This window comes from Misgurnus anguillicaudatus, chromosome 11 (assembly GCF_027580225.2).
Source record: "Misgurnus anguillicaudatus chromosome 11, ASM2758022v2, whole genome shotgun sequence".
Classification (NCBI taxonomy): Eukaryota; Metazoa; Chordata; class Actinopteri; order Cypriniformes; family Cobitidae; genus Misgurnus; species Misgurnus anguillicaudatus.
Genome location: NC_073347.2, coordinates 22318189 through 22345524, shown reverse-complemented (window position 1 = coordinate 22345524; position 27336 = coordinate 22318189). Strand labels below are relative to the sequence as shown.

Genomic DNA, 27336 nt, shown 5'->3' with positions numbered 1-27336 from the left:
CGGTGACACTTTGGGGACGCCTCCAGGGGTAAGTGCATCTGAATGTGTATATCAAATTCAACCAATGTTGAGGCTTAACAAAGACAGGGTGATGCGGGAGCCAGGAAGTATATCGCTATCTGAAATATTGCCAAAGACGGCGTTACAGGGACGCAGGAAGTATGGCAAGGAAGACGCAGCGTCTCGTTCCCTGAACAACAGTTACATACCTAACCAGAGACGTTTTCATGTGTCAAACACAACTATGCAAAAAAAAAAAAAACATTTTGGTATGAATCAACATTCGCATACAGAAGATATGAGCATTTAAAGCGAACAGTTTAGCACGTGTGCTTATAAAGTCTAGAATTTTTATGAGATCATCCTACAATGCACAGGGAATAATATGGATTTTTTTTCCCCAGAAAAACTATAAAAAGATTCAAGCACTTTCAATGACCTGTATCTATGCATGTATATTTTCAAAAACTTCCCAGGACCTTGAATTTTTTCTCCAAATTCACATACTTTCAAGGACGTGGGAAGCCTGTTAGTCGTTTTCGTTACAAAACATAAAAAAAAAAAACAGTCAGCAATAAAGTTGTCAAACATAGTTTTTATTATAGCAATTTCCATTTGCATTATATATACATATATAATAGGTATATTTAAATCTGATATAGTATGTCTGGTTTATAGAATGTAAGCATACAATAGTACTCTCTGATTTATGACTGTACAGTATCTCTATACACATTCAAGATTGAAAATAGCAGCAGTGTATGATAGACTCAAACCGCATGTTAGAGCACCACATTTGTGAAGACGTTTCCTTTCTTCTAAGGCAGGCAATCCAACATGAAAATACTGTCCAAACTTTAGGACACCAGCGAACGTTTTAAAGGAAATGAAGGGTGCTCCTCATAACACAGTGCCAAAAGAACTGGAATAAAACATATGTAACATAAAAACAGGAATGCTGACAGATGCCTTTGTTAAAACGTTTACACCGAATGGATTCACATCCAAACATCTCAAGTCTATAACTCTGTGTAACGTTAATCTAAGACTTCACCTCTCAGCCTCTTTATTAAATTCTCTTTTATTATTTCATCCTGCGTGCACTACCTGTAAGCATATTAATTGTGGTCACGATTGTCCCTGCATAGCTGTATCACTATTGCACTGAGAGGTTGCTACATAACAGTTGAGACTTGAATGTCCTGATATCCAATAGGCTTATCATTTTGACAGAAGCATCTCAGTAGGTTCTGGAAAAAAGACCCTCGAAGCCACTAAGCCAAACGTTACCCGGCAGATTTAAAACATAAGCCAGAGAATCTTTCCCCTTTGTGTCGATAGTATAAATGTAAATTATTGTAATCAATTCAAAATAAATACATTAATGGTTAATTATTCTCCTTTTTACGTTTTATTTTACTCAAATGCAAGTACCACTTTTAAAAAACCCATGACGGAGTCCTACACAGATAGCTTTTTCTAAAAAATAAAATAAAATAGCAATGGAGTATAACGATAAGATAAAAGTTAATCGGGTAAGTTCCTGAAATGTTTAGGGCCTCCAGAAAGCTTTTCTTTAAGATGTTTCTTCGAGGTTCCACTATATATATATGCAGCTAATTTTATCTGATAAAAAAGGTAGTTGTGACATTTAAACAATTTTCTTTATACAAATTAAGAGTTATGTGATTACAACAAAAGCACTGGAAATCAAAACACTGTTAATAAAGAGTGGTCCAACATACATAAAAATGAAACCGGTCATGAGACCAGCAAACTCTTTTCACCTTAAAATAGGTGACACGCTGTACCTCAGGATTAAAGTAAAAAAATCTTTATATAGATGAAAAAGGCCCTCGTATGTAAACACGTTTGATTTCTTTGTACTGCGAATGCTGTACGTAGCATATCTTTACATGTATGAGATACACAACCCCCTGACATGGATAAACCAGGGCAGAAGAAATTGCCGAAATTGTTATTAAAAAAAATAACTGCACTATTTGGCACAATCCAGACAAACACTGCATCGTCTGCTTATGCATTTCGAGTCCAAACTGCTGCGGAGTTACCAAATTTGAAATAGCTTAGATTTGTTACTTCTAAAAGATCTGTTACGATCCACAGTGAACCACGACCTTATACTTGTTAAATGCCAAATGTCTTTGGTCATGAGGCCTCTCAGTTCCGGTCGTCCGATAAGCTAATACATATGCGAATTTGTCGGGCTTAGTGTTATTTCTTTCTACGCTAAATGTTTGCTAATGTTGGAAGTCTCTTCTGTGGCAGCATCGTCTCAGGCTTCCTGAGTCTAACTGTATAGGAAATGTGTGAAATAGAAGATGAGGGAGATCGCCGTGTCACCTGGGCCCTCAGGGGCCTCCATTTCTCCTTTGTTGACAAAGCAGAGAGTAACTCGGCACTGTCAAAAGGCACCATTATTTCTTTGACCTCTGGTGGAGGTGTGGCTCTTCTTCACCTTGTACCCCTCACAGCTCTCTCTCTGAACAGAAAGTGAAAGTGTGTACTTCAAGTGTGCCGTAGCCGTACTGTGGTCCCCGTACCTCCTGGGCGTGCGCCAAGAGTCACGGGCAGCCTGAGCGTGGTGTGTATGATCTTAATCAGTAGATGAGTAAGCAAAACGATATGGTCCCTGACTGATCCGCGGTCTACGAAATGTGTTAAGGTCATTAGTGCATGCATTGTGGGATATGCGGTCCTTCACATTGTATAGTCTTCGAGTGCGTTCCGATCCCATTTAGATGAGGACTCATCAGTGAAGCTGCCCGGTGTACAAAGGCCTCTCGCTCACTGCGCGGAAAGGAAGAGGTTAACAGACAGTGCGCAATCTCTCACCATCTCTCTCTCTCTCCCCCTCTTTTCTTGTCTCTCCCTCTGCGCAAGGGAGTTAAATAGCCCCGTCGTTGTGGGCGGTGTGGTTGGGTTTGTGTGAATTTGCGGAGCTCTGCTGTTGGATCAGAAGAGTGGCTGACTCATCTAGTGGTCCATCTTGATGCTCGGTGAAGGTCAACTCGATCTTGGTGAACTCGCTGTCTGTGGATTGAGGCGTCTTGTCCATACGTGATGCCATCAGGGCGTTCTGATATTGTTGCCGGGTCACCTGATAGATAGAGGGCATGAATGACATATACCAGAAGAGCTGACATCAGACAACATCTTAAAGGAAAACGACACAGTTCTTCAATATTTTACTATGTTTTTACCTCAACTTGGATGAATTAATACATACCCATTTTTTTTTCAATGCGTGCACTTAATCTTTGTACAGCGCGTCGTGAATGTGTTAGCATTTAGCTTAGCCCCATTCATTCCTTAGGATCCAAACAGGGATGAATTTAGAAGCTACAAAACACTTCCATGTTTTCTCTATTTAAAGACTGTTAGTTACACAAGTAATTATGGTGGCATGAAATAAAACACAATAACATCTCTCGCTCTTCCGCCATACAATATAGTTTTCATTTTTTATCTGCTTAAAAAAAAGAAAAAAAAAAAATCGCCATTTTTTATTTTGTGCCACCATACTTACTCGTGTAACTACTCATGTAACAGTCTTTAAATAGGAAAAACTTCTAAATTCATCCCTGTTTGGGTGATTCTCGCGAAATTAGACTTATGAGGTGTCATGAAACATTTTGATAAAAAGTAAATGCAAAGTAAGAGTATCAAAATAAGAAGCATACAGTTACAAACATCTCTTCATGTACTATTTTGCACATGATTTCAAATGACATCATACAAACCAATTTCGTTGTTTTTTCACATTTAAGGGGAAATTTTTCATTACCGCAATGTGTCCATGACTGGATTTGGGTTCTTTGACATGGAAATATTTATAATTAAAAAATCTAAAAAAAATAAAAAGCTTCAGTGCATGTTATACTATAAACATTAAACATTAAGTAAAGAAGCATGTGGTATTTGGTGATAATTGGTAAATGTACAGACAATAATAAGGAATATAAATGTGTCAAAGGAAAAATTTTCTCATCCTCCGCAACAATTTTCAATCATTGTTTAAGCCCTCAAGGAACTAACATTTTCAAAAAAACACTCAAGATGGCTATCAGGTAAGCAGTTCTTATTTTTTCTCTCCAGATAAAAGTAAAAATTTTGTTTGTCATAGTACCTAGAAAACTTTTTAGTTCTCATTACCGAAACATGAGTTTGTAAATGCATATATTTAATGTAATATCATGTTGCGGTAATGATAACTTTTTGAATGATAATCTAAAAAATTTTAATAATTTTATAGGAAATATTTTTTAAAACCTCTAAAAATAATGGTTATAGCAAGTTCAGACCTTAATCTTATATGTGCAAAAAAATTGGCTTCAAGGGCTTTTTAAAAATTCTGATGCTGGACATGGATTTCGTGAGAATCACCCATTTGGATCCTAAAGAAATGATGGGGCCAGGCCAAATGCCAACACATTCACGACGCGCCGCGCAAAAATCAACTGCACGCATTGAAAAAAGATAGGCATGTATCCACCCGTCCAAGTTGAGGCAAGAACATAGCAAAACGTTGAAAAACTGTGCCGTCTTCCCCTAAAAATTTATACTGAAAACGTTGAAAATTTAGCATTGCAGCACTACACATGGGTCTTTTTGCCTACTGTACTAAATGGAAAAACGTACAACTGAACTAAAAACACAACTTTAAGCACTTAATAAAGGATTAATCTCGGTTTCATTCAGACCTTGATGAAAAGCAGGTCAGAGGCGGCTCTCACGGAGTAGTCTGGCACATAGACCTGCAGGAAAGAGTTGAGCTGGTTGTTACTGCTGCCCAGTGTGGGAGTGATCGCCTCCATCCGGTCACTCCTGTTCAGGGAGTCCGAGTGGTTGAGTCCGAACGGTCGTGGAGGTGACTTATTTTCTGTGTAGTAAATAAAGGGTCAGTTGTCGGCTGCTGGTTCCGGTGTGATGTAAACAACCGTAAAGATGCTTGTCTGGGTTATTTATTTTACATGCCTCTTTTTGATGTTGTGGACATAAACGCTGTTTTCGTTTGTTTAGACACAAAATTTGAGATTTATTCATTTACAATACAAACTGTGAAGCAATTTAGCAGCAATTTGTTCAAACTTTAGCCGACAAAAGCATTAGTCCATGCTCACGTTAAACGGTGTAAGACATATATTTGGTCTTTAACACGCTTTCTCTAAACTTTCGTCATAAACACAGTGACATGACATAATTAGGATTAGGTGCATCTGCTTAATAACTGGCACGTAATGTGCAGCGAAGTGTTTTTAATCAAAATAAGATTAGGTTCTCTACTTCTTAAAGAAAAAAGTTCAAAGGGTGTCCGTGGGGAGGCAGTGCAACAGTCATTCCACTGGAATGTATATAATCCTGAGGTCAGATGTCTAACTGTGTGGATTTGATCAAATTTACATAGAAGACTTCAGCCTGAAAATGGGTTTTGACTGTGACCCTTTCTGTTTGTAAGGCAATATCTAAAAAGGGTCTTTTGTTAGTTGCAAAAAATTGTCCACCACTGGAATAAATGAATAAATAAACAATTTTATAATAATGTAGAGGCCTTTTGGTAACGCTTCATATTTTTCATTAAAAAGGCATTAATGAACATAATCATGTACATTTAAATCTAAATATGATTTCAAAGTTTTATCAAATTTCTAGCTATATGACTGGAGTGATTAATGATCTGTTAAGCATTATATAATGTTTAAGAGACTACATTAAAAGTTTGTATTTTTGTTTTCATGCTATGGGTTTTATGTTTACCTAATTATTATGTTGATTATTTTTTAATTATTTCTAACAGATAAAGAATATCACAATTTATAAAATCTGACAACATTTTGTGTTCATGATTAAAAATGAAAGCACCAGAGAGCAAAACAAGCACCCAGAAATCATCTACAATATATGAATATCCATGTAGCTTTACGCACAAATTGTGATTTTAATCAGTCGTGTCTTGGTTGCAATTCTTATTAGATCAGTGTTTCTTAATAAAAGGGCCGAGCCCACTAGGGGGCCTCAACAAACTTCCAAAGAGGCCTAAAGGTGACTTATTAAAATTAAGACTAAACAAGCATAAAACCGAGCTAAAACAACCAAAAACCAAAATGTTTCTTATTTCTGTAACAAATATACATTTTTTGGGTTATGGTAAGCTCTAGTGTATTTAATTTGCTAGAAATTGTGAGGCCTCCAAATATTGTTGTGGGCATAGGGGGGCCTTGAAGTGAAAAAGGTTGAGAACCCCTGTATTAGACAGTTCAATGATTTTGAAAGCACAGTAATGAGGATCATGTTTTACTCATACATGTGCCATTCAGATCGTCTAAAGATCACCAAGAAAAATTGTCAGGGGTTTAAAGGGACACTTCACTTTATTTGAAAATAGGCTCATTTTCAGTTCCCCTAGAGTTCAACATCTGATTTTTACCATTTTGGAATCCATTCAGCCGATCTCCGGTTCTGGCGCCACCACTCCTAGCACAGCTCAGCACAATCCACTGAATCAAACCAGACCATTAGCATCGCGCCAAAAAAATAACCAAAGAGTTTCTAAAGTTTTAAATAGGAAAAATAGACTCTCGTAGTTACATCGTGTACTAAGACAGATGGAAATTAAAATTTGCGATTTTCTAGGCAGATATGGCAAGGAAATATACTCTCATTTCGACGTAATAATAAAGGACTTTGCTGCCGTACCATGGCTGCAGGTGGCGCAATGATATTACACAGGGCCCGAAAATAGTCCCCTTGGTAACTATTAATAGCAGGAGAGTATTTTCGGGCACTGCGTATCATTTGGTATTTTTTTTATCAATGGTCGTTTTTTAGCGCAATGCTAATGGTCTAATCAGATTCAATGGATTATGCTAAGCTATGCTAAAAGTGGTGCCGCCTAACCCGGAGATCGGCTACATGAATATGGTAAAACTCAAGTGTTTATCACCAAGGGAGCTGGAAAATGGGCCCGTCCTCAAAAAAAGTGAAGTGTCCCTTTAATGAAAAGGTGGAAAAGGCAAAGAAAGACGTGCAGTACCTGGAGATCCTGCCAGAGATTCTGCCCTGCTCACAACAAAGGTTCGAGACAATGAGAGAGGAACTAGAGATCAAGAGGAATAGAGAAAGATAGAAAGAAATCATGAAGAGGAAATATGATTTACATAATCCATCAAGAATCATTTGCGTACTGTGATTGATTAAGAGTTAAAGAACATGTATTCTGCATGCCCAAAGTCATCTTATAATAAATCCATAGTGGAAAGTACATCATGCATGATTTGTTGGAAAGAGTCAAATATGAGATAGATGAGGTTATATCTCTTTTGGAAGAGAACGCCTTTCTCCCATTAGCACAGCACTTGGTACATTGAAATCTCAATTAAAATCAATTATTTTCAACAAGATCCATATGAGTGTGACGAAACATCGTTCAGACCTGGTGAGGAGGTTAGAGACAGAACTCCATAATATGAGAAAGCACCAGCTTCAAACTTCATTCCCTCCTTTCCAGCCTCGACCTCCACTTTCCCCTGTGGGCCAAGAGAGATGCTGCTATTTGAAAACCATTTCATGAATCATGTCATTAAGTTAGCATAGTTCTCTTCTAAAGCCTAGTAAGCTGCTCACAAATGCGGTTGCCTTCATAGACAGCAAGTTATTTATATATAGCTACAACTACGATTGCTGCGAGGCATTCTGGGATTGCATACTCCCCTTTGGCTACATTCGATGCTGCAAGATAAATACTTAGAAAACAATTTGAACTGTAAAGCTTGAATGTGTGACAAACGGGTTTAAACCAGAAAAAAAGCATTAATCTACTGCCTTTACATCACCAGTGCAACTTGATGCCCTCAAACGCAGTCTAGGCAGGCAGCTCCCTAGGTTTTGGTACAGAGCTTTCGATTTGCCCACTGACTGACTAACAAGCCTCAAAATTTTAAAGGAAAACACCACAGTTTTTCAGTATTTTACTATGTTCTTACCTCAACTTAGACGCACCAATACATATCCATCTTTTTTCAATGCGTGCACTCCATCCCTGTACAGTGCGCCGCGAAAGCGTCAGCATCTAGCCCAGCCCCATTCATTCCTCAGGATCCAAACAGACATGAATTTAAAAGCTACCAAACACTTCCATGTTTTCCATATTTAATGACTGTTACTTAGTTTGTAGCACTTCGACCTTGAGCGCAGTAATATTGACGGAAGTTTTAGTGAGAGTAGTCAGGAGTGATGTTACAGTGCGCCGAGGTCGAAGTGCTGAAAACTCTGCAAAATAGTTCTCATTTTTTATCTGCTTTTAAAAAAAATGTATATTTTGTGCCAACATACTTACTCGTGTAACTACTCATGTAATAGCCTTTAAATAGGGAAAAAATGGAAGTGTTTGGTGGCCTCCAAACTCATCCCCGTTTGGATCCCAAGGAACGAACTGGGCCAGACCAAATGCCAACACACCCACGACACGCTGTACAAAGATTAAGTGCACGCATTAAAAAAAGATAGGTATGTACCAATTTGTATAAGCCGAGGTAAAAACATAGCAAAATATTGAAAAACTGTGGTGTTTCCTTTAAGACTGCAGTCAGGGACATCACATTACATTCATAAGTCTGCCTGGCTTGTAAAAGTGACATCATCTGATCTCGCAATCGTTCAAAACACAGACTCATAATACAGCCGGTGAGGCTCAGACCTGCAGGATGAGGATGAAATAATCCACAGGCTTGCTACGGTGAAAGAGGTAGTGCTCTGACATTTTCTTGTTTTTATCATCGTACTTGAGCTCCTGGATGACGTTAGGATGTTTCAGCAGACGCAGGAGGATCTTCTCGGACATTTGAGCTGGACCAAACGACTCCACTTCTGGTGGGAAGAAAAAAGCTCTGAATGCATCCATAATGACAAAATTAGGAAAACACAGAGAGACACACAGTTACTGTACATGCCGGATATTTAGTACCAGTTGCCAAAAAGCGCAGCGTGGCCAGCAGAAGCTGTGGTGAGATTTTCACCCTCAACTCATTATCTGTGGGTTTGAAAGCTGAGAAGTCCTGTTTTCTTTCCCTGTGAAGAATCTTCTTTTTTGTCTTATTGTCAGCTTTCATTGGGAACAACAGGAGGACGGTATTAAACAATGATTTGATTGGAATATGTTAAAAACAGGTTAAAATGGTAGTTACTCACTGTATAAATCGGTCTCGTCTAAAATTTCAGATTTAATGATTTCTTCAATGACATCCTCTAGTGTGACGATGCCCAGGACTTCATAGAATGGATCTCCCTCCCCTTCATTATTCACTCGTTGAACAATGGCCAAATGAGATTTACCTGCAAAAGCAAAGAAAACGCAATGTTACACATACAGTTAGACTGAAATTTTGAGATTATGAGCGGGCCAAGATGTAATCTGCTGACATTTTTGTGATCAAATTTTGTTCTAACCGAGTATCAATATATGAAGAGCTCAGATACAAAACCTGTGAATGATTTCTTGTTCAATAGGGATTCTTAAAGGGATTCTTTAGTCAAATATCAAAATTACCCCATGATGTACTCACCCTCAAGCAATCTGAGATACTTATGTCCATCATCTTTCAGAAGAGCACATTTAGAGTTATTTAAAGGCTGGAATTATCTAAAAAACTTTTTTACAAATTTGTTTAAACTGTCTTTATATACCAATACATAAGTAAAATGTCTGAAAAAGAGTATAAAACTCGAGTGTCTGTAGACCTCTCATGACTGTTTTAAACACATCTCATTATTTCCATTTGGGACGAAACAAATGATTGGCTTGCGCGACTATCACTCTCTCGCGCGACCATGGCACCACCCCTGTTGCTATGGGATCTGCCCACACATGCACACACCCGATTGATTTCAACGTGCACGAGGCACTCTAGGAAGAGCAAAAGTACGGCAGAGAAAGTGCATTCAGAACTCGCAGTACCTGCATATCCAGTCAGCGAAGGCAAACAAGGCAAACAAAGGAATAAACGAAGAAATCAAACGAGAGTAAATATCGCGTGGCTTTTCCTCGAGTCGACGACGCGGTAGCGGTATTGTCTCCGGAGTGTAGTCCTCATCAGAGTCAACAATGCTTTCATCACGGAAACTCTTCCATGCAAAACACTGGCTTAATAGTGAGTACTAAAAGCCACCCTATTTGTTTAAATTCATACTGATAAAGTTAGGTGTATTATGTGATTGTGACATGATGTCACCGCGCTGCTCCCTCTCCACTCGTCTGAGGTAAACGCTTCTCAGCGCGTCGCACGTTCATGTGTTTTGGGGCATGGCTTTAGAAGAAACCCAGACGGGAGGGGGTGGAGTGAATGAAAAAATGAGCTGTGTTTAAAACTGTCGTGAGAGGTCTACAGACACTCGATTTTTATGCTCTCTTTTTCAGAGTACTTACATTTTACTTATGTATTGGTATATAAATACAGTTTAAACAAATTTGTAAAAAAGTTTTTTTTAGACATTTCCTGCCTATCCTGCCTTTAAGTGAATGTCTCTTCCAAAATATGAATATAGAAATCAGTGTTAGGCGATATGCCCCATTTGGAGATCTTCCTATTCCAGCCTGCAAGATCGCTGATACACGGTAGTATCAGGAGGCGGGGCAGTAGTTTACTCATTTATTTGTTCATTTTTTACTTATTTATGACCAGTCACTTGATTGGTGGACAAAAAGGAAAGAAAGGGCAACACTTTCATGACCGCAACCTTCTTAAAACTGATGCCATTAATCCATGTGCATCATTAATTCCAGGCGCTCTAAAATTTCCTGCGTGCCAGGTAGTGGGAACAACAAACTCACTGGTTTTAACAGTCTCTCTAGTGCAAGGAAACGTCAGGGCTGTGACTATTACAAATTCAGGTGCTAGGAGTCCACGCCACGCGCATTCAGGTCCGAGCAAAAGTCCAAGCTGTGTGCATTGAGTCCACATGTATGCGAGAAGGAATCTGAGCGAATTACAAGCTCTCTCAAGCAAAATAAAGCCCACAAACACTCTCATGCGAGGAAAAGCATGCATGTATGCGCATGTTAATGTGAAACTATGATGATAATTATAATAACTATCACCAACTATCGTCATAAAAGCCGTTATTAGCGATATGTCTGACGATTGTCGATACACGATACTATCATCTATCGGCACAACCCTAATTGAAATATCAATATTTTTCTTACGAAATCATTTCATTTACAAGCAGAAGACCTTAATTAACCTCTTGGATTCATGTGGATTACCTCTCTGAAGGATTAATGCACTTTTTGGGGTTTAAAGTCAAAAGTTATTCCTTCCTTGATTCCAGTTTTCCACCATTATAAAACTTGGAAGTGCAAGGACCTTTACTAAATACCTTGTGCACACTGTCAGTCCATATCCAATTTGACAGACTCACTGTCAAGATTGTGTATCACAACTGTTCAGATCCAATCTGTGCGCCATGTTCCGGATTATCTGCACGGTTTCTACGGCAATGACGTTGCGCTGACACGACAATCTGCTTCAACGTCTGGTGTTGTAGAAACTATAATCCCCAAAACATGGACTTTCCCAAACACCCATCATTTTGTCAGAAATGGACTGTACACTCTAAAAATGGCTGGGTTATTTTTGACCCATAATGGGTAACTATTAGACAGAACACATTCTGACCCAAAATGACCCAATGTTGGGTTGTTGTTATGCAACCATGGGGTCTAATAACCCTACAGTTTGGTTAAAACAACCTAGCATTGGGTAAATTTTAACCCAGTGATGGGTTCTGTCCGATATTTATCCATTATGGGTCAAAAATAACCCAGCCATTTTTAGAGTGAACCAAAGTTTGCGATGGGGTTGCGTGAAGTGACAGCATAACGCAACCAAAAAAACTACACAAATGGATTTCTGAAATGCGATTTAAAACTGATTTTAAACCACCTCTGGATCTAGCCTGAAACAAATAAAAAACAGATTTCATGCGGTTTTTGGTCATTCTAAATGTCATTGGATTCCAATCGGATATGCACCAAAATTTGGACTGACAGTGTGAACAAGGTCAAATGTGTTCGTCTGAAAGGTGATGGACATATGTATCTCAGATTGCTTGAGGGTGAGTACATCATTGGGAAATTTTGATATTTGGCTGAAGTATCGCTTTAATGCATTCTGCTTAAATTTTTTTATTTCTGAGTGGCCTGAGGGCAAGATTAAGGGGATTTGACAGTATTTGCTCAATGTATAGTACATGTCATTTTTGATAGAGGTGCCGTTTAGCACCTTTTGCATCTGAACTCTTGATATACAAACGGAACACTTTTTCCCCTAAATTACATTTCCAGGGTAACCAGACATCCCAGCACTATCTTCCAATAGTGCATAATTTGCTGATTATGTCTGGAAATCTATGGAATCTGTGAAAGGGACTTCTGGAAATGTGTTTAAATTAGTACTTCACTCTTCCTGGTATCTGAAAGCATAAAATCTCAAAAAATCTTTGTGGCAGGCCTGATTATGACGCATCTCTCTCTTAAGATTAAACCTAACATGGGTGTGCTTCTAAACCCTCTATGCCCATAAATGCACTAATAACTAGAATTTCAGTTTTGTTGACTTATGGAAAAAAATATGCCATGCATTCTTACTAAAGTCATCTTTCTGGAGTGATCTAAGAGAGAGTAAATTTGACAATTGCAACAAAAAAAGGTGTTAAAACAAAAGGCTCTTGTGGTCAGTCAAACAAACGTCCGACGCGTTTTCTAAGCAAATCTCTCATGCTTCCACATCTGTTTTCCCAGGACCTCCTCGTTAAGCCGCTTAAAAATTCTTGCCCAGCACTGTCAACCAAAACGTTAAAGAAAATTCTTTTCCTGTTTCTCAGCTAGTGATCATTTGAAAGGAATTTTCCGTAGCCAGGGCTAATATTAGATCCGAAATGAAGTTTCCATTCGACTTGGGCGATGCTCTCACCGGCATGACAGCGTAGTAATCCGTTATGTAGGGTGTCCGTGTAAACCTTTCTTTATAAATACAAGCAAACGCCAGATTAAACAGAGGATGATGTTTCCTTACAATTCTACAGGGCAGTTTTCCTTTAGTAGAGAGAGCGGAGTTAATGACTGACTGGTTTTATTTTATCCCATGCTCGGATGTTTAGGCCTGTGTCATGCCTGCTGGAATCACTAAGCACTATTACTCGCCTGAGGAAATATAGGTCTGTTTCCATTTAAAACTAGCATGTCAGACTTTTAAAACAGTGGGAAGCGAAGATTATTTTGCTAATAAAAATCTGTTTAACAGTTCAGAGTCTAAGCTGAGCTGGTTTGCTGTGCCAGCCCACATCTCTCACCCCCTGATTTATTACATCTTAAAGGAGTTTGAAACAGCTACTACTCAACACATGGAGTAAATAAAAGACAATACATGACTTGATCGGTTCACTCCAGTTACAGTCCTATATCCAAAGCATCTAAAGAAAAAGGACCATTGTTCGGACCTTCCAAGAAACACCCACACTGTGTCACAGCAAGTCTTCAACAGCAAATAAAAACAAACCACCGTCTACTTTTGGCCACTTTAAGAACTTAAATAAGTTTATACAAAAGCTTAATGTTATGTCATTCCACTTATGTGCTAAATTATTTCTAGTCACTACTTGTTGTAATTGACATACATATATAGATGTAGTCATTGGAGACACATAGGTAATAATTCACCCACAGTTCCCAAGGCATAAGAATTATAGCCTCTGATGACTGCAGATAAGACGTTTTAATATTTAAGACACTCTACGTGGATGTTTTATCATCGATCCTGAGAGAAAAAAAACACGCTTTCCAGAACAGCCTACATTAAACATCTGGAGTCAAGTGAACGGAACCAAGATGACTCTTAAATAAACACATGCTTTCTAGACAACACATTTCAGACACATTCGGTCCATTCCCACCTTATTTATGGAATTAGGTTTTTCCATAGATATTTTCCATAATGGAATATCCCTATAAATAGTCAGTGGGACCGTGGGTGGCACGTCTGTGATGCCTTACTGGAATATCTTACAAATGTTGCATGCACTTATCAAAACGACAGTCCTTTTTTTATCTACTCCTTTTTTTAACAATAAAATAACTGTTCCCAGGCCAGAGACTTGCAACAATCTTAATAATATTTCAGCTCGCGAAAGGGACATTTCTATGCAGTTAGCTGTAAATTCAAGCTGCTGGAACAAAATATGACTCATGGTGTCATAAACACTAAAAAAGGCCATAAACAGTTATATAAAACGCAAAAGGAAAATCAGCACCCATAATGTATAAAGTGTCCATGAAATGTGACCTCTCTTGTGAAATCCAGTCTAAAGTCTCATAAACTAATTAGGAGATCAAGAGCATTAAATGTTTGATTTCAATTATTGATTTCAGTCTTTGACATGACCGTACGAATGAAGTCAATATTAAAGATATCAAGGTTCCATTTTCACATAATGTTCTTTACATTATGTAGGATAATGTATAGTAGAAAACAGTAAATCACAAAAAAATGACTACAGCTTCACAGGCAGGGTCACAATTGCCTTGTTTTTGGTTGAGATTTTCTTATTTGAATACAGAGCATCTCCTCCAGCCTGAGCCTTCATCAGGGGGGAACAACCAGGAATGTAGGGCCTACTTAAATCCTTTATATTCAAGCATAGCCATGAAGCTTAGTAAAGAGAAAGGGCCCACTCATTAAAATTCAGTTGGTTTTGGTATACAATGAATACAATAAATTTTATAAAGTTAATGTCAAGACATAAAACTTCCTGACAGACTAAATGCTTCATGAAGTAATGCGTTCAGAAACTAGTCTAGACTTTAAAAACACTTTCATCACACACAATATATACACACCCCCAGGGAAATGTATTGTAGATACCAATCTACAATAAATGATATGTAATCTACAGAAAGAAAGATTTGTAGCTGAATGCTATCAAATAAAAGCAAAAAAATACTTTTTTTATAAATTGTGAAGTTAATCCGCTTCTGCTTACTTTTTAATAAATACACGGATATATAATTAAAAAAAAATAATAATTAACTAAAATCTTTTACTGTTAAGCTTTACTGATACAGCTTAGGTCTAACTGTGTATTTGTTTGGATGTGTGTGAAAGACCAAATGCTTGGGTACTGGAAAGTATGCATTCTTCAGATACATTATTTTAAGTATTGGTTTGACACTAACTGTAAACTTCACAAAATGCAAAATCTTAACCGTTTATCATCTTTCCAACACGATTCATCTTTAACTCTGCCAAACTCCTTGCTTTATCAACATAAACATCAATTAACCCTGTGAATTCCTGACCCTGCTTATAGGATTACACATACCAACCTCACAAACCTCACAACATTTTGAACGCAAATACCTCTCATTCCCAGCAAGAGTCGATTTTAAAGAGCAGAGGAGCCAAGGCTAAAAAGCAACAATGAGCTGTTTACATGAACATGAAATGGACAAATGAAGTAGATTGGAGTAAAAAAAAGTTGCAATGCTAGAATAAAATGAACTGTAGGCATCTGCACCAAGTGGGACCTGGAATTAGCATTTGTGTAAAACACACACACAGACCATTACAATGCAGCTAAATGGCCACTTGCCCTTTGACACATCAGGTGACAACCTGCTTTCCCCATAACAGCATATCACTACTTTTGTGTTGAGTAAACGTGCTTTAAAAGGTATGCCGAGTCTCAACAAAGACAGAGAAAAAAGGCTGATGTGGGTGATATAGAGTTTTTTTATACAGGAGATGTGTGGGTGTCCAACACTGTACTACACATACCTCAATTGTTGCCCAAATCTGTTTAAGTCCATTTCCTGTTGAGGCAGAATTTGTGGAATGTTGGGCCACGGTTCTACTGTGGTCCGCTTCCCAACAGGGTGACAACCGTGTTTAAAAACAGCACTGTCCAACACAGAAGTCTAATGAGGTGAATTAATGCAGAAGGTATACGCTAATGTCAGTCTTTAAATCAACTGACCACTAGTGATAATGAACAAATGGAGTTTAAATACACTCAGGCGTATCAAGTATCAAAGCAACTCATATTGCTGTTTGATATTACAGAAAGAACAGTAAATCACAGTCATTGCTTAGAGACGTCATGTTCACATTGCTCAGGGCAGTGAATGAAAACCGCAAGCCAGACGGACTAGTCCGTAGCCGAGCCTGCTGAAGGAATGACGAGCTATCGTAAAAAACAGCCTTGTGTACTGTATGTGATGTCATAAAATAAAAGCTTGGATTATATCCAAAACTGAATTTCCTCACTACACAGCTATAGGACTAGACAGGAGTGAATATGGTCCTTTTATGAACTCTGCTCCAACAATGTTAAAATGTCAGCATTTTATCATTGCAAAGAACATATCATCCCATCAACAGGTGCCACTGTTGAAATTAACATGTTAACTGTTATCTAACATCAAATCAACAATACTACTATGCTGAGCCTTGAAACCTAAACACTTGCATGAACTCTAACTTTGACCAACCCCGGTAAGTGACTCCCAGTATTAAAGGGACACTCTTCACTTTTTTTGAAAATATGCTCATTTTCCAGCTCCCCTAGAGTTAAACATTTGATTCTTACAGTTTTGGAATCCATTCAGCCGATCTTCATTCTGGTGCTTCCACTTTTATCATAGCTTAGCACAATCCATTGAATCCGATTAGATCATTAGCATCGCACTCAAAAATAACCAAAAAGTTTTAATATTTGTCCTATTTAAAACTTGACTCTTCTGTAGTTACATCGTGTACTAAGACCGACAGAAAATTAAAAGTTGCGATTTTTCTAGGCAGATATGGCTAGTAACTATACTCTCCTTGTGGCGTAATAATCAAGGACTTTGCTGCCGTAACATGGCTGCAGCAGGCGCAATGCTATTACGCAGCAGCCGAAAATAGTCCCTTTAGTGTCTTTCAATAGCAGGCGACTATTTTCAGGCACTGCGTAATATCATTGCGCCTCCTGCACCATGTTACGGCAGCAAAGTCCTTGATAACTACGCCATTGATTAGAAGTTATAAATGCAAAAATATCAAAACTCTTTGGTTATTTTTAAGCGCGATGCTAATGGTCTAATCAGATTCAATGGATTATGCTAAGCGATGCTAAAAGTGGTAGCGCCAGACCCAGAGATCGGCTGAATAGATTCCAAAATAGTAAAAATCAAATGTTTACCTCTATGGGAGCTGGAAAATGAGAATATTTTTTAAAAAAAGTTGAGTGTCCCTTTTAAAAGCAAGCTTTTCTTGGTGACAATTCATTATTAACTAAAACTCTACATTATATGACCTATATAAGAACATGGCCCAGTTTCACAGGCAAAGCTTAAGCCTAATCCCAGACTAAACTGAATGTTTGAGTTGTCCTAAATAGACTTAACTAATGTATCTTAAAATATATCAGTGCCATTGTTTTGTCTCAAAATGCACACCAGTAATGTTTTTCTAAGGCATCTTTATAAAGCCACGTATGTCCCAGTTGAACTAAGGCTTAATCTAAGTCCTGTCTATGAAACCAGGGTTGTTAGTCATACGGTTTTAAATTGTTAATAGTAAGAAATGTCATAGACCCCTTCAGGTCACCCAGTTGCCCTCAAACCCCTTGGTCTAAAAGATTTTAGATGGCTGACAGAAATAGCTTCGTACAATTAATTATTTTGTATTGTTGATCTTTAAAAATCTCTTTAAATTATAGATGTACCTTATAACTTTGATCATAAATGCATGGAAATATCCCAGGGTTTGGTGAAACACTTTTTTTGTGAAACACTGCATTCAGTTTTACCTTTCTTAAACTCCTCAAGCATGGCATCCAGCTTTGTATCATTGAAGACAAAATGCAGAGGGTGGCTGTAGAACTTAGTGATGGTTTTCAAAGGAGTGCAGTCATCTGGATCCACAAAGGCCAAGTCCTTGACAAACAACAGGTCAACAATATGACACTTCTCCCCCTCATATACCGGTATACGCGTGTAGCCACTCTCCATGATCTCAGACATGGTGTTGAAGTCCAGGATGGCATCACCGGCGATCATGAAGCAGTCTCGCAGGGGTGTCATGACATCTTCTACGGTTTTAGTCCTGAGCTCCAGAGCTCCCTGGATAATATTGAGTTCCTCCTTGACCAAATCATTATATGGATCTGTCACCCTGAGCATCTCCAAAAGTTTCTCCCTGTTGTACACCGTGCCTATCTCCTGACCCAGGACATGGTCCAGGAGTTTGCTGACGGGATAAGACGCAGGGAAAGTAAGGATCATGAAAAATTTCGTCAGGAATATCGTGTTGGCCCCAACAGCAAGGCCATGCCTGGAGCAAATAGCTTGTGGCACAATTTCCCCAAATATTACAATGCCTATAGTGGACACCACTACAGCAATCAGACCTGAGCCTGCGATGTCATCAAGCAGTATAGTCAAAGTGGTATTGACCAGGACATTTCCTAACAGTAAGGAGCAAAGAAGGTAGTTCCCTTGGCTTCTTACTGGCTCGATCTTCTTCGCGTAATTCTTCTCTTTCTCCGTGCCGCAGTTCTGGACTATCCGGAGCTCCATGGGATCCAGGGCCATCAGTCCCAGATTCAACCCGCTGAACATCCCAGACAAACATAAGAGCATCGCAATAAAAATCACCTGAAGCCAGAAAGGCAGCAGGAACTTTTTCTCCTCCACCACAAGAACTTTTGTGTCGTGCCCGTCGTGATAAACCCAGGTGCTTTCAGACCACGTGTCCTGTGCGCCAGGTAAGGCAGGTGCGTTTGTGGCGATGCACAAGAAATACAGTTTACTCTTCTCAGTTTTCCTCAACGGTTTCACTTCTAATTCAATAATCCCAGACGTCCTTCTGTTAACTTCCATGTTGGGAAGGATGATGATGTCGGAGGTTCGGATGCCACATGGACGAGGGGCAAGCGCGTCTCCTGGATTCTCCGCAGGTGCGCTGCTGTCGCGCTCGTGTTCCGTGAAAGCAATTTTGGACCACGTCTCGTTGTTAATGTTTTGCCCGTAGACCCTTAACCTGACGCGAGATCTCTCGCTCACGCGCAAATAACCTCTGTCCATAAAAGACACCTCGTCCGTGTCCTCGAGTCTGAGTCCGATGATGACGGTTTCATCCGGCGAGTCTTTGCCATGCGCGCAGCTAATCAAACAACCGCTGACAATTAAGAAAATAACAGTCAATGATCGAGCCCGGTTCAGCGCCGCCATATTAGAAGTGGGCACTGCGGTCCATTGCTCTGCCATGTTGACAATGGGCAGATTTTAGTGAATGAAGATGCCACAGTCAGAGGGAATTAGAGTCTGCCTTCATCCTGTCTATAGCCTGCCTGACATCAAGCGACACGGCCGGCATTACTCAGCGCGTATCGCTGCCTCTCTGCACCACGATGACACACCAGCACGCTCTATGTAAACTGCTGTTTGTACAGATGCCTCTTGACGGACTGTCATTTTGACCAATCGGATCGTGTATGCAAATTAGAGCGGGACTATCGAAGACCGTATCCAATGACGACGTGTGGAATGTCGGAGAGGGACGGGCTTAACGTGCATGAAAGCGGTAGTGGGTGTTTTTAAAGACCAATCGATGGTCAAAAAAATGGCTACCTAACAGGTGGGAGTGTTCACAAACGGCCAACAGTATGTCAGCAATAAAACTACTGACCAATACATTGCATTAACGTATTGAGGATTTGAGGCTTATTTCTGGCTTATTTTGTTTTAATTATGAAGGCTTAAATCAAAACTGCAATTGGAATGCACAACCAAAAAGCTATCTCGTTTTGGAATCAAAATTATATATATATAAATAAAAATGTGATTACTATTGAACCATGTTACAGTAAACATAGTTTAACAATAGTTTTTGTAGTAAACTCATCGTTATACACATGTAATTGATATGTCAAAAAAGTGTTTTTACAAAGTTATTACACTTTTGCTATAATTAAACAAATTACGTAAAACTATAAATGAATAAATATCAAAATATAAAGAAAATGTGATTTTTATTTCGATGGTAAAGTTTAGTTTGTAAACTCGTCTGATTCTCTAAAAAAACGCCTTCATTCATTATTATGTCAGTGCACGAAACGAACATCTACTGGCAATGTTCTGCTGTTTTTCTTTTTGTCCTGTAGAGGGAGCCAAAACCCAACCAATAACTACTGACAATCATTCTTTTTTTATTATATTTTTTATTAAACCATTAGTACATAGTTGACATAATAACAAATTATTTTCTCTGTACATATACGTGCATAAATATGTAATTGCAGCTATGCTTAACCTTGTCAATAGTTTCACACTGGAGTCTCTAATGCAATGTTTAGAATAACCCTGAAACTGGTCTTAGTAAACCTAAATTAATTAAACTAATAATCTTAGTGCATGTACTAAATGACCATTTTTATGTACAAACTGAAACTGCATCTATTTAAAGGATTTATCAAAATAATTCCCCCTCTTATTCTTATCTAATAATTTCCTCTTGCTGTGAATGTTCTAATAATCTAAAAAATAATGTCTAAAAAACATTATTGTTTTAAAAAACACAATCTTTTTCAATCCGCTTGCATGTTGCAAGAAATGGTATTATAAGAGACCTTGAACAGTGATAAGTTGAACTAAGGGAGGTACAGAACATTCTTTCCAGCTCAAGGTTTTTATTACTGACTCCCATGATCCTGTGAAAGTGAATTGGCAGTGCAAGACCATTTATCAACCATTTAAACTTGACTTAAACTTTAATTCTTTTGCCTTTATTACAACTTGAATCGCTGTATATGCACGTTGTGCATGAATAACTACGATGAAACAAGTGAGTTCAAAGCTTATGCTTAAATTTTACTTTCAAAAAATACATGCATACACATCTTGCAAACATAGTGAATCAAGACTTTGTCGTGGAATCCTTGAGTTATGCTCAAGGCCGACTCTAGGACATCCATCTGCTTGCCCTTGCAGAGGAGCTGCTGATATTGCATGTGGGATAAACTTTACTACGTACCCCCACATTGAACTTTCAACAAAGGATGTTTCTTCCTGTTTGCCTTACTTGTGCACATACTTTTAATAAAGCTCCATTAAACTTAAACCAAAGTATTGGTAATTTTGTATACAATTATAAATTATACATTTAAGTAAATATGAAACAATGCAACAATTAAACAACAAATTAATAGATAATATCAAAACACAATTTGTAAATAGTGAATTAAGAACCTTCTTTTCGGCAAGTCCTAAAAAAATCAAAAGCAAATGGTCCTACACATTCCAATCCAGCATAAAGAGACATAACATGTTTTGTCAATGTATTATCATTACAAAAAGACAAATATGAAAACAGAAAAAAAATTCCCTCCAGAAAAGCCTTCACTTGAAGGTCTGCAGACATTTTACAAGGGCCACCCAGCAGCAAAATATAGAGCAAAGGGGAATACTGACATGTGGATATTTTAACAGAGCAATCTGCTATACAGTATAAATCATCATCTGCCGTTTTAATAAGTTAAGCAGTGTGTGCTACATAATGTTTGATCTGTCAATGAGATGAAATATAAAAAAATGGAAACTATGTCCATGGTGTGATCATAGAAGAGCTTAAGATCACAGCCCCATTATTTCATTAAATGTCTCAGCTGGTCCTGCAGGTTTTTTGAGTGTTCCACACTGTGAAGAATACAAAGAGAAGACAAATAAATGTTTTGTAAAATCAAATAAAGAGGTGTATAAACACATTATCACATAAATCATGTCATTACTGAAATTATGTAAACATTATGACTTACTTCTTTTGAATAGCCTCTTGCCTAAAGTTAAAAGGCAAATAATAAAATACAGTGTTATTTACAAATGAAGGGTCCACAATAATGTCTACACATGTAAACAACCAGTCACAAATGTTTAGACATTTATGCATAGTTCCTTCACATTTTAAAATAATGATAGTCATCAAACTTTGAATTAGCACAAACTGGAATTACAAACAGTAGTAACAGAAAATGTGCTTTGCATAAAAAACATATAAAAACCGTAAATAGCTGTATTGTATATACAGTATTGAAGGAATTCCCATAAAAATGCACTTGCATTTTCCTTCACTATTATTTTCTATACATTTTTTAAACTATTATATACTAATATTTTTATTAATAGTGCTTCTGTATACCTCAGTGGTAGAACATTACAATAGCAGTGCAAAAGGTCAGGGGTTCAAACCCTGTAAACACACATACTGATAAAAATGTATACCTTATAAAGCACTAAAGTCGCTTGAAGCGTCTGCCAAATGCATAAATTAAATTAAATAATATTACTATACTACTTTGCAAATAACAAGCAATTAATTTGATTTAGATTACAGCAATCATTAAAGGGGACATTTCACAAGACTTTTTAAGATGTCAAAAAAATCTTTGGTGTCCCCAGAGTGCGTATGTGAAGTTTTAGCTCAAAATACCATATAGATAATTATAATATGTTAAATTTGCCACTTTGTAGGTGTGAGCAAAAATGTGCTGTTTTTGGGTGTGTCCTTTTAAATGCAAATTAGCTGATGAGTGCTGTGGTTAGTGCAGATAAATGGAAAGTATTATCCCCTTTTGACATCACAGGGGGAGCCAAATATCAATTACCTATTTTTCCAAAACTAAGTTCATGGGTTGATCTTTTTCACATTTTCTATGTTGATAGAAACACTGGGGACCCAATTATAGCACTTAAACATGGAAAAAGTCAGATTTTCTTGATATGTCCCCTTTAATATATATCCAAGTACACAACTTACTGAAGTTGTGTAATAGACGTTGATACAGATAAATACTTACTGATATTGCAAGTGGGTCGTTATGATAGACATTTTCCGTAGACTCTGTAAGTATAAAACACTTTAAGACATTTTTGTATAATGCAAATATAATGCATGTTAGTAATAGTAATATTACAATACGTTACAATACATCAGTCACTTACATCTTCAGAGTGCAGAATGGCATCTTCTTGAATGACCATGTTTCTCGCTGCCTGGCTGAGTAACTGTAGAAATGGGATATATAAACATTATATGAAATAAATGCATTCATATTAGATCTCACTATCTAAAGATCCGATACGGATCAGCACCTGGGTTTGTTACTAGAAATAACAGCTAGCAAGGTTGCTATATCACCCTTGCAGTCTGGATAATAATAGCGTATTTAATAGTGTGTTAAATATTTACTTCTTGGCTGCGGGATCCTTTTAACACTTGGCGGGTTAAAGCAATCACATCTCCACTACAAGAACTGACTTTATCAGACAATAAACCTTTAACAGATTGCCCGAAACGAGGTTGTGTTTCGGTGGAAGCCATCACTGTTTACTACGGAAACTCGCGAGAGACAAATTAAAAGCGTGAGCCTGAGCGGTTGACCTTGAAAAACAAATTAAAAGCACAGATCAGAGGAATCTGAAACTACTGATTTTGGAAAATCAACAAAATACAACATGCAGTTTTTGGTGATTTTTTATTCATTAATAAATTTTAGGCAATTTCACAGATTTATGAATACAGGTTACTTTACAAAAAATGTTTATTGTATATTTTGGATTATTTTTATGTTCTTTAATTTTATGAAACCCATTAAAGTGAGTATTTTAAGAAGAAAAGAAAGATCAAATTGCTCACACATGAATTTATGCATGTTTAAATGTGGGGCACCAATTAGGAGCTTTGTTGAAAAACGCCCTGATGACACTTAGTTGAAGCCAAACTATTTCAGGGTCAAGGAGCTGGCATTGAAGAATTCACATAAAATCTCCCGCTGACTTGCTCATACAGCTCATACTGTTTGTTAAGCTGGTGGACACTTGCTTGAATATATTTGACAATGTCAGAGCACCACATCATGCCATGGTTCATTTGTTCATGTCTGTTTTCTGCAGTAACTTTGGCAGTACTGTATCTAAAAAGAAAAATGAATGGATTTCTGCCAGGCAACAGATTCGCTCCAAGCCTTCCCTCGCTGCCTATCATTGGAAGTATTCTTAGTCTCAAGAGTGACGTTGCTCCACACATCCACTTTCAGCAGCTTCAGAAGAAATATGGAAATCTTTATTCTCTCATGATGGGTTCCCATAAAGTTCTTATTGTGAACAACCATCATCATGCAAAAGAGGTCCTGATCAAAAAAGGAAAAATATTTTCAGGAAGGCCAAGAACTGTAAGTAAACTGTATCGCTTATTTAAATTTCACTACTTTGTAGGCTAAATGAAACTTTGCATGATTTTCTTTAAGGTTACAACAGACTTGTTAACTCGAGGTGGAAAAGATATTGCATTTGCCGACTACAGTTCCACATGGAAGTTCCATCGGAAGATGGTGCATGGGGCTCTCTGCATGTTTGGCGAGGGATCAGTTTCTATTGAGAAGATAAGTGAGTATTACTGTTCCTAAAAGTATACACTGTTTATCCACACATACACACACTTGGAGATTGGGGATTTACAAACTAATTTCAACCTGAAAAGCAAACACATTCTGACCATATTAACATAATCAGATTTTCTTGTTTCCAGATCAACACAGCAACTTAAACAAGTTTTAAGGATCATTTGTAGATCATGCTGGGATAACATCATCAGATTTTAGAACAACTTGTGGAGTAAATTGCATATCATGTGCCTGCTGAGGCTTTTAAAAGCATCAAATATTGCATCAAAAGCATCAAATTTAAAAACATCAAATATTGGGAAGGACAATTTTCCCATTTCTTATTATTGTGGGCGACATGTCCTTCTCAATGACTATTGTAGTTACGTTCCTGTGATGTCTTTAAAGCAAAAGGGGCAATATTAATACATTCTAATATTCATGTTAATTTCCCAACTTTTCACTCAAATTATGCTAATCTTCAATTCCACCTTATTCTTGTTTTCCAATTACAGTTTGCAGAGAGGCGAGCTCCATGTGTCAAATTCTGACTAAGACTCAGAACAGTGCAGTGGATCTGGCACCAGAGCTGACACGTGCCGTCACAAATGTGGTTTGTGCCCTGTGTTTCAGCTCCTCATATAATCGTGGGGATGCTGAGTTTGAGTCTATGCTCCAGTACAGCCAGGGAATCGTAGATACGGTTGCTAAAGACAGCTTGGTGGATATTTTCCCATGGCTGCAGGTGGGCTTTTAAATCAAAATGTGTCGTTGGAAACATTAGAATTATGACTCTTCTTACCTATTTATTTTTAAATAAATACATATTCATTTTTTGTCTTAAGAATATTCAAAAGAATAACAATTTATTTTTTCCAAGATGTTCCCTAATAAAGACCTCAGAATCTTAAGACAATGCGTTTCCATCAGAGACAAACTGCTTAAAAGAAAATACGAGGAGCACAAGGTAAATTTCAAAATTGACTTTAACACAATGCACATTTTGTAAGTAAAAAATAAAATGCAAGTAATGTATCAACAATTCCTTCTCAAAAACCTTTGTCTCCCTCTACAGTTGAATTACAGTGATAACATCCAACGCGACCTGATGGATGCGCTGTTGAGGGCCAAGCGCAGTTCTGAGAATAACAACACTCATGATGTTAGTTTGACTGAAGATCACATTTTAATGACTGTGGGGGACATTTTTGGGGCAGGGGTGGAAACCACTACCACTGTCCTGAAATGGTCAATAGCATACCTAGTCCATAATCCACAGGTAAATAAAACTGCATCCACTTGACCGCATTTAATAAATTAACATCTTATTTTTTAAACTTTAATGTTATTGAAACATTAAACCCCAGGTTCAGAAAAAGATTCAGGAGGAGCTAGACGCTAAGATTGGAAAAGACAGACACCCTCAGCTCTGTGACAGAGGAAATTTGCCTTATCTCGAGGCCACTATAAGAGAAGTGCTAAGAATCCGACCCGTTTCCCCGCTCCTGATCCCTCACGTGGCACTCCAGGACTCCAGGTAGTGGACCTCACGGTTATCTAGCAGTTACTAAACTGATTTAAGACATACCGAACAGTAATGGCATGACTCATTCTCTTTACAGTGTGGGGGAGTACACTGTGCAGAAAGGGACACGAGTCATTATTAACCTGTGGTCTATACATCACGACGAGAAAGAGTGGAAAAATCCGGAGCTGTTCGACCCAGGTAAGAATCTTCAGCAGTAACATCATTAGCGCTGCGCCGATCGATCGGTGACATCACAGAATCGCGAGAGCGAGTCGAAAGCGTTACTATGATGTCATTGCCCTCAAGGGCGCCGCCATATTAGGTAGGGCAAAATTGTGCTATAAATGCAAAATTAAACAGGAGAGCCGCGTATTTTTATTTTATTAAAACCACAGTAACGATTACATTTATCAACTGATTTTATTGAATAACCATCAACGTGGAGCAAAAAAAAAAAATTTATTTTTCAGTTACTTTTCGATACTCTTAGATATAATGTATTGAACATGAATGTTTTTGTACTCCACGTTAATTCAAACCCCTAGAAAAATGTAAACATTATTGTTCTATTAATACAGAAAAAACGCAGATCTCTGTTTATTTAGGTTTTTAGTACAGTCTTGACCTCCTCGATATGACGGTGCTGTTGGTATTTCACCAACGGGCTACCTCACTATGTATACATGTTCGTTGAATAATGAAACAGATAGTATGCTAACACAAGGCTTTGTCTTATCTTATAGAAAGATTTTTGAATGAGCAGGGCGATGGTTTGCGATGTCCATCAGCAAGCTACCTGCCTTTCGGCGCAGGAGTGCGCGTTTGTCTGGGCGAAGCTCTGGCAAAGATGGAACTCTTTCTCTTTTTGGCATGGATTTTGCAGAGGTTTAGTCTGGAGATGCCCACTAGCCAGCCCCTGCCTGATCTCCAGGGCAAGTTTGGAGTCGTTCTTCAACCCATGAAATTCAAGGTCATTGCTAAACTTAGAAAGGACTGGGAAAATCTTCCACAGACAGAGAAGTGCTAAGCAAATTTGTTTGTGTGTTTTCTGCTCCTGTTTTTATTTATGAGACATTTGTAAATATTTTTTTATTGAGCCGGCGGTCAAAAGAAAATAAATCTGCTGTATCACAAATTAAACCCAGGTAGAATGAATTTCTTGGGACAAATGTGACTTCCTCTTCAACATAATAAAAATAAAAAATTTCCAGTCATTTTGAATGCTGAATTAGGGCTGCCATGGTTATGAAATTTGGCTGGCGGTTAATTGTCTAATAAATTGTGACTGTTATGACGATTAATTGCCTGTTTTAATGCTT

At 37.9% G+C, this 27336-nt stretch overlaps 3 protein-coding genes across 5 annotated transcripts; 1 reads left to right on the top strand and 2 right to left on the bottom strand.

The window, feature by feature from the left end:
• Nucleotides 1-575: 575 nt before the first annotated feature.
• cnnm2a (cyclin and CBS domain divalent metal cation transport mediator 2a) lies at nt 576-19525 on the bottom strand. Of its 2 annotated transcripts, XM_055171281.2 has the most exons (8): nt 17863-19524; nt 9208-9351; nt 8984-9121; nt 8717-8886; nt 7454-7547; nt 7055-7117; nt 4725-4903; nt 576-3121 (listed from the first exon to the last, which is right to left on the bottom strand). In XM_055171281.2, the coding sequence occupies exons 1-8, from the start codon at nt 19319-19321 to the stop codon at nt 2909-2911; spliced, it is 2460 nt and encodes an 819-aa protein (XP_055027256.1). In that variant the 5' UTR covers nt 19322-19524; the 3' UTR covers nt 576-2908. The 2 variants fall into 2 exon arrangements, with proteins under 2 accessions (XP_055027256.1, XP_055027257.1); XM_055171282.2 differs by lacking the exon at nt 7055-7117 and having other exon boundaries at nt 17863-19525.
• Nucleotides 19526-20902: 1377 nt separating this feature from the next.
• borcs7 (BLOC-1 related complex subunit 7) lies at nt 20903-23474 on the bottom strand. 2 transcript variants are annotated; one of them, XM_055171286.2, is made up of 5 exons: nt 23298-23461; nt 23051-23113; nt 22906-22949; nt 21868-21888; nt 20903-21748 (listed from the first exon to the last, which is right to left on the bottom strand). In XM_055171286.2, exons 1-5 carry the CDS (start codon nt 23427-23429, stop codon nt 21697-21699), a joined length of 312 nt encoding a protein of 103 aa, XP_055027261.2. In that variant the 5' UTR covers nt 23430-23461; the 3' UTR covers nt 20903-21696. The 2 variants fall into 2 exon arrangements, with proteins under 2 accessions (XP_055027261.2, XP_055027262.2); XM_055171287.2 differs by lacking the exon at nt 22906-22949 and having other exon boundaries at nt 23298-23474.
• Nucleotides 23475-23856: 382 nt separating this feature from the next.
• cyp17a1 (cytochrome P450, family 17, subfamily A, polypeptide 1) lies at nt 23857-27318 on the top strand. Its single transcript, XM_055171283.2, has 8 exons — nt 23857-24279; nt 24355-24493; nt 25005-25234; nt 25370-25456; nt 25565-25768; nt 25857-26026; nt 26112-26215; nt 26761-27318. Exons 1-8 carry the CDS (start codon nt 23947-23949, stop codon nt 27042-27044), a joined length of 1551 nt encoding a protein of 516 aa, XP_055027258.2. The 5' UTR covers nt 23857-23946; the 3' UTR covers nt 27045-27318.
• The last annotated feature ends 18 nt before the right edge of the window (nt 27319-27336 follow it).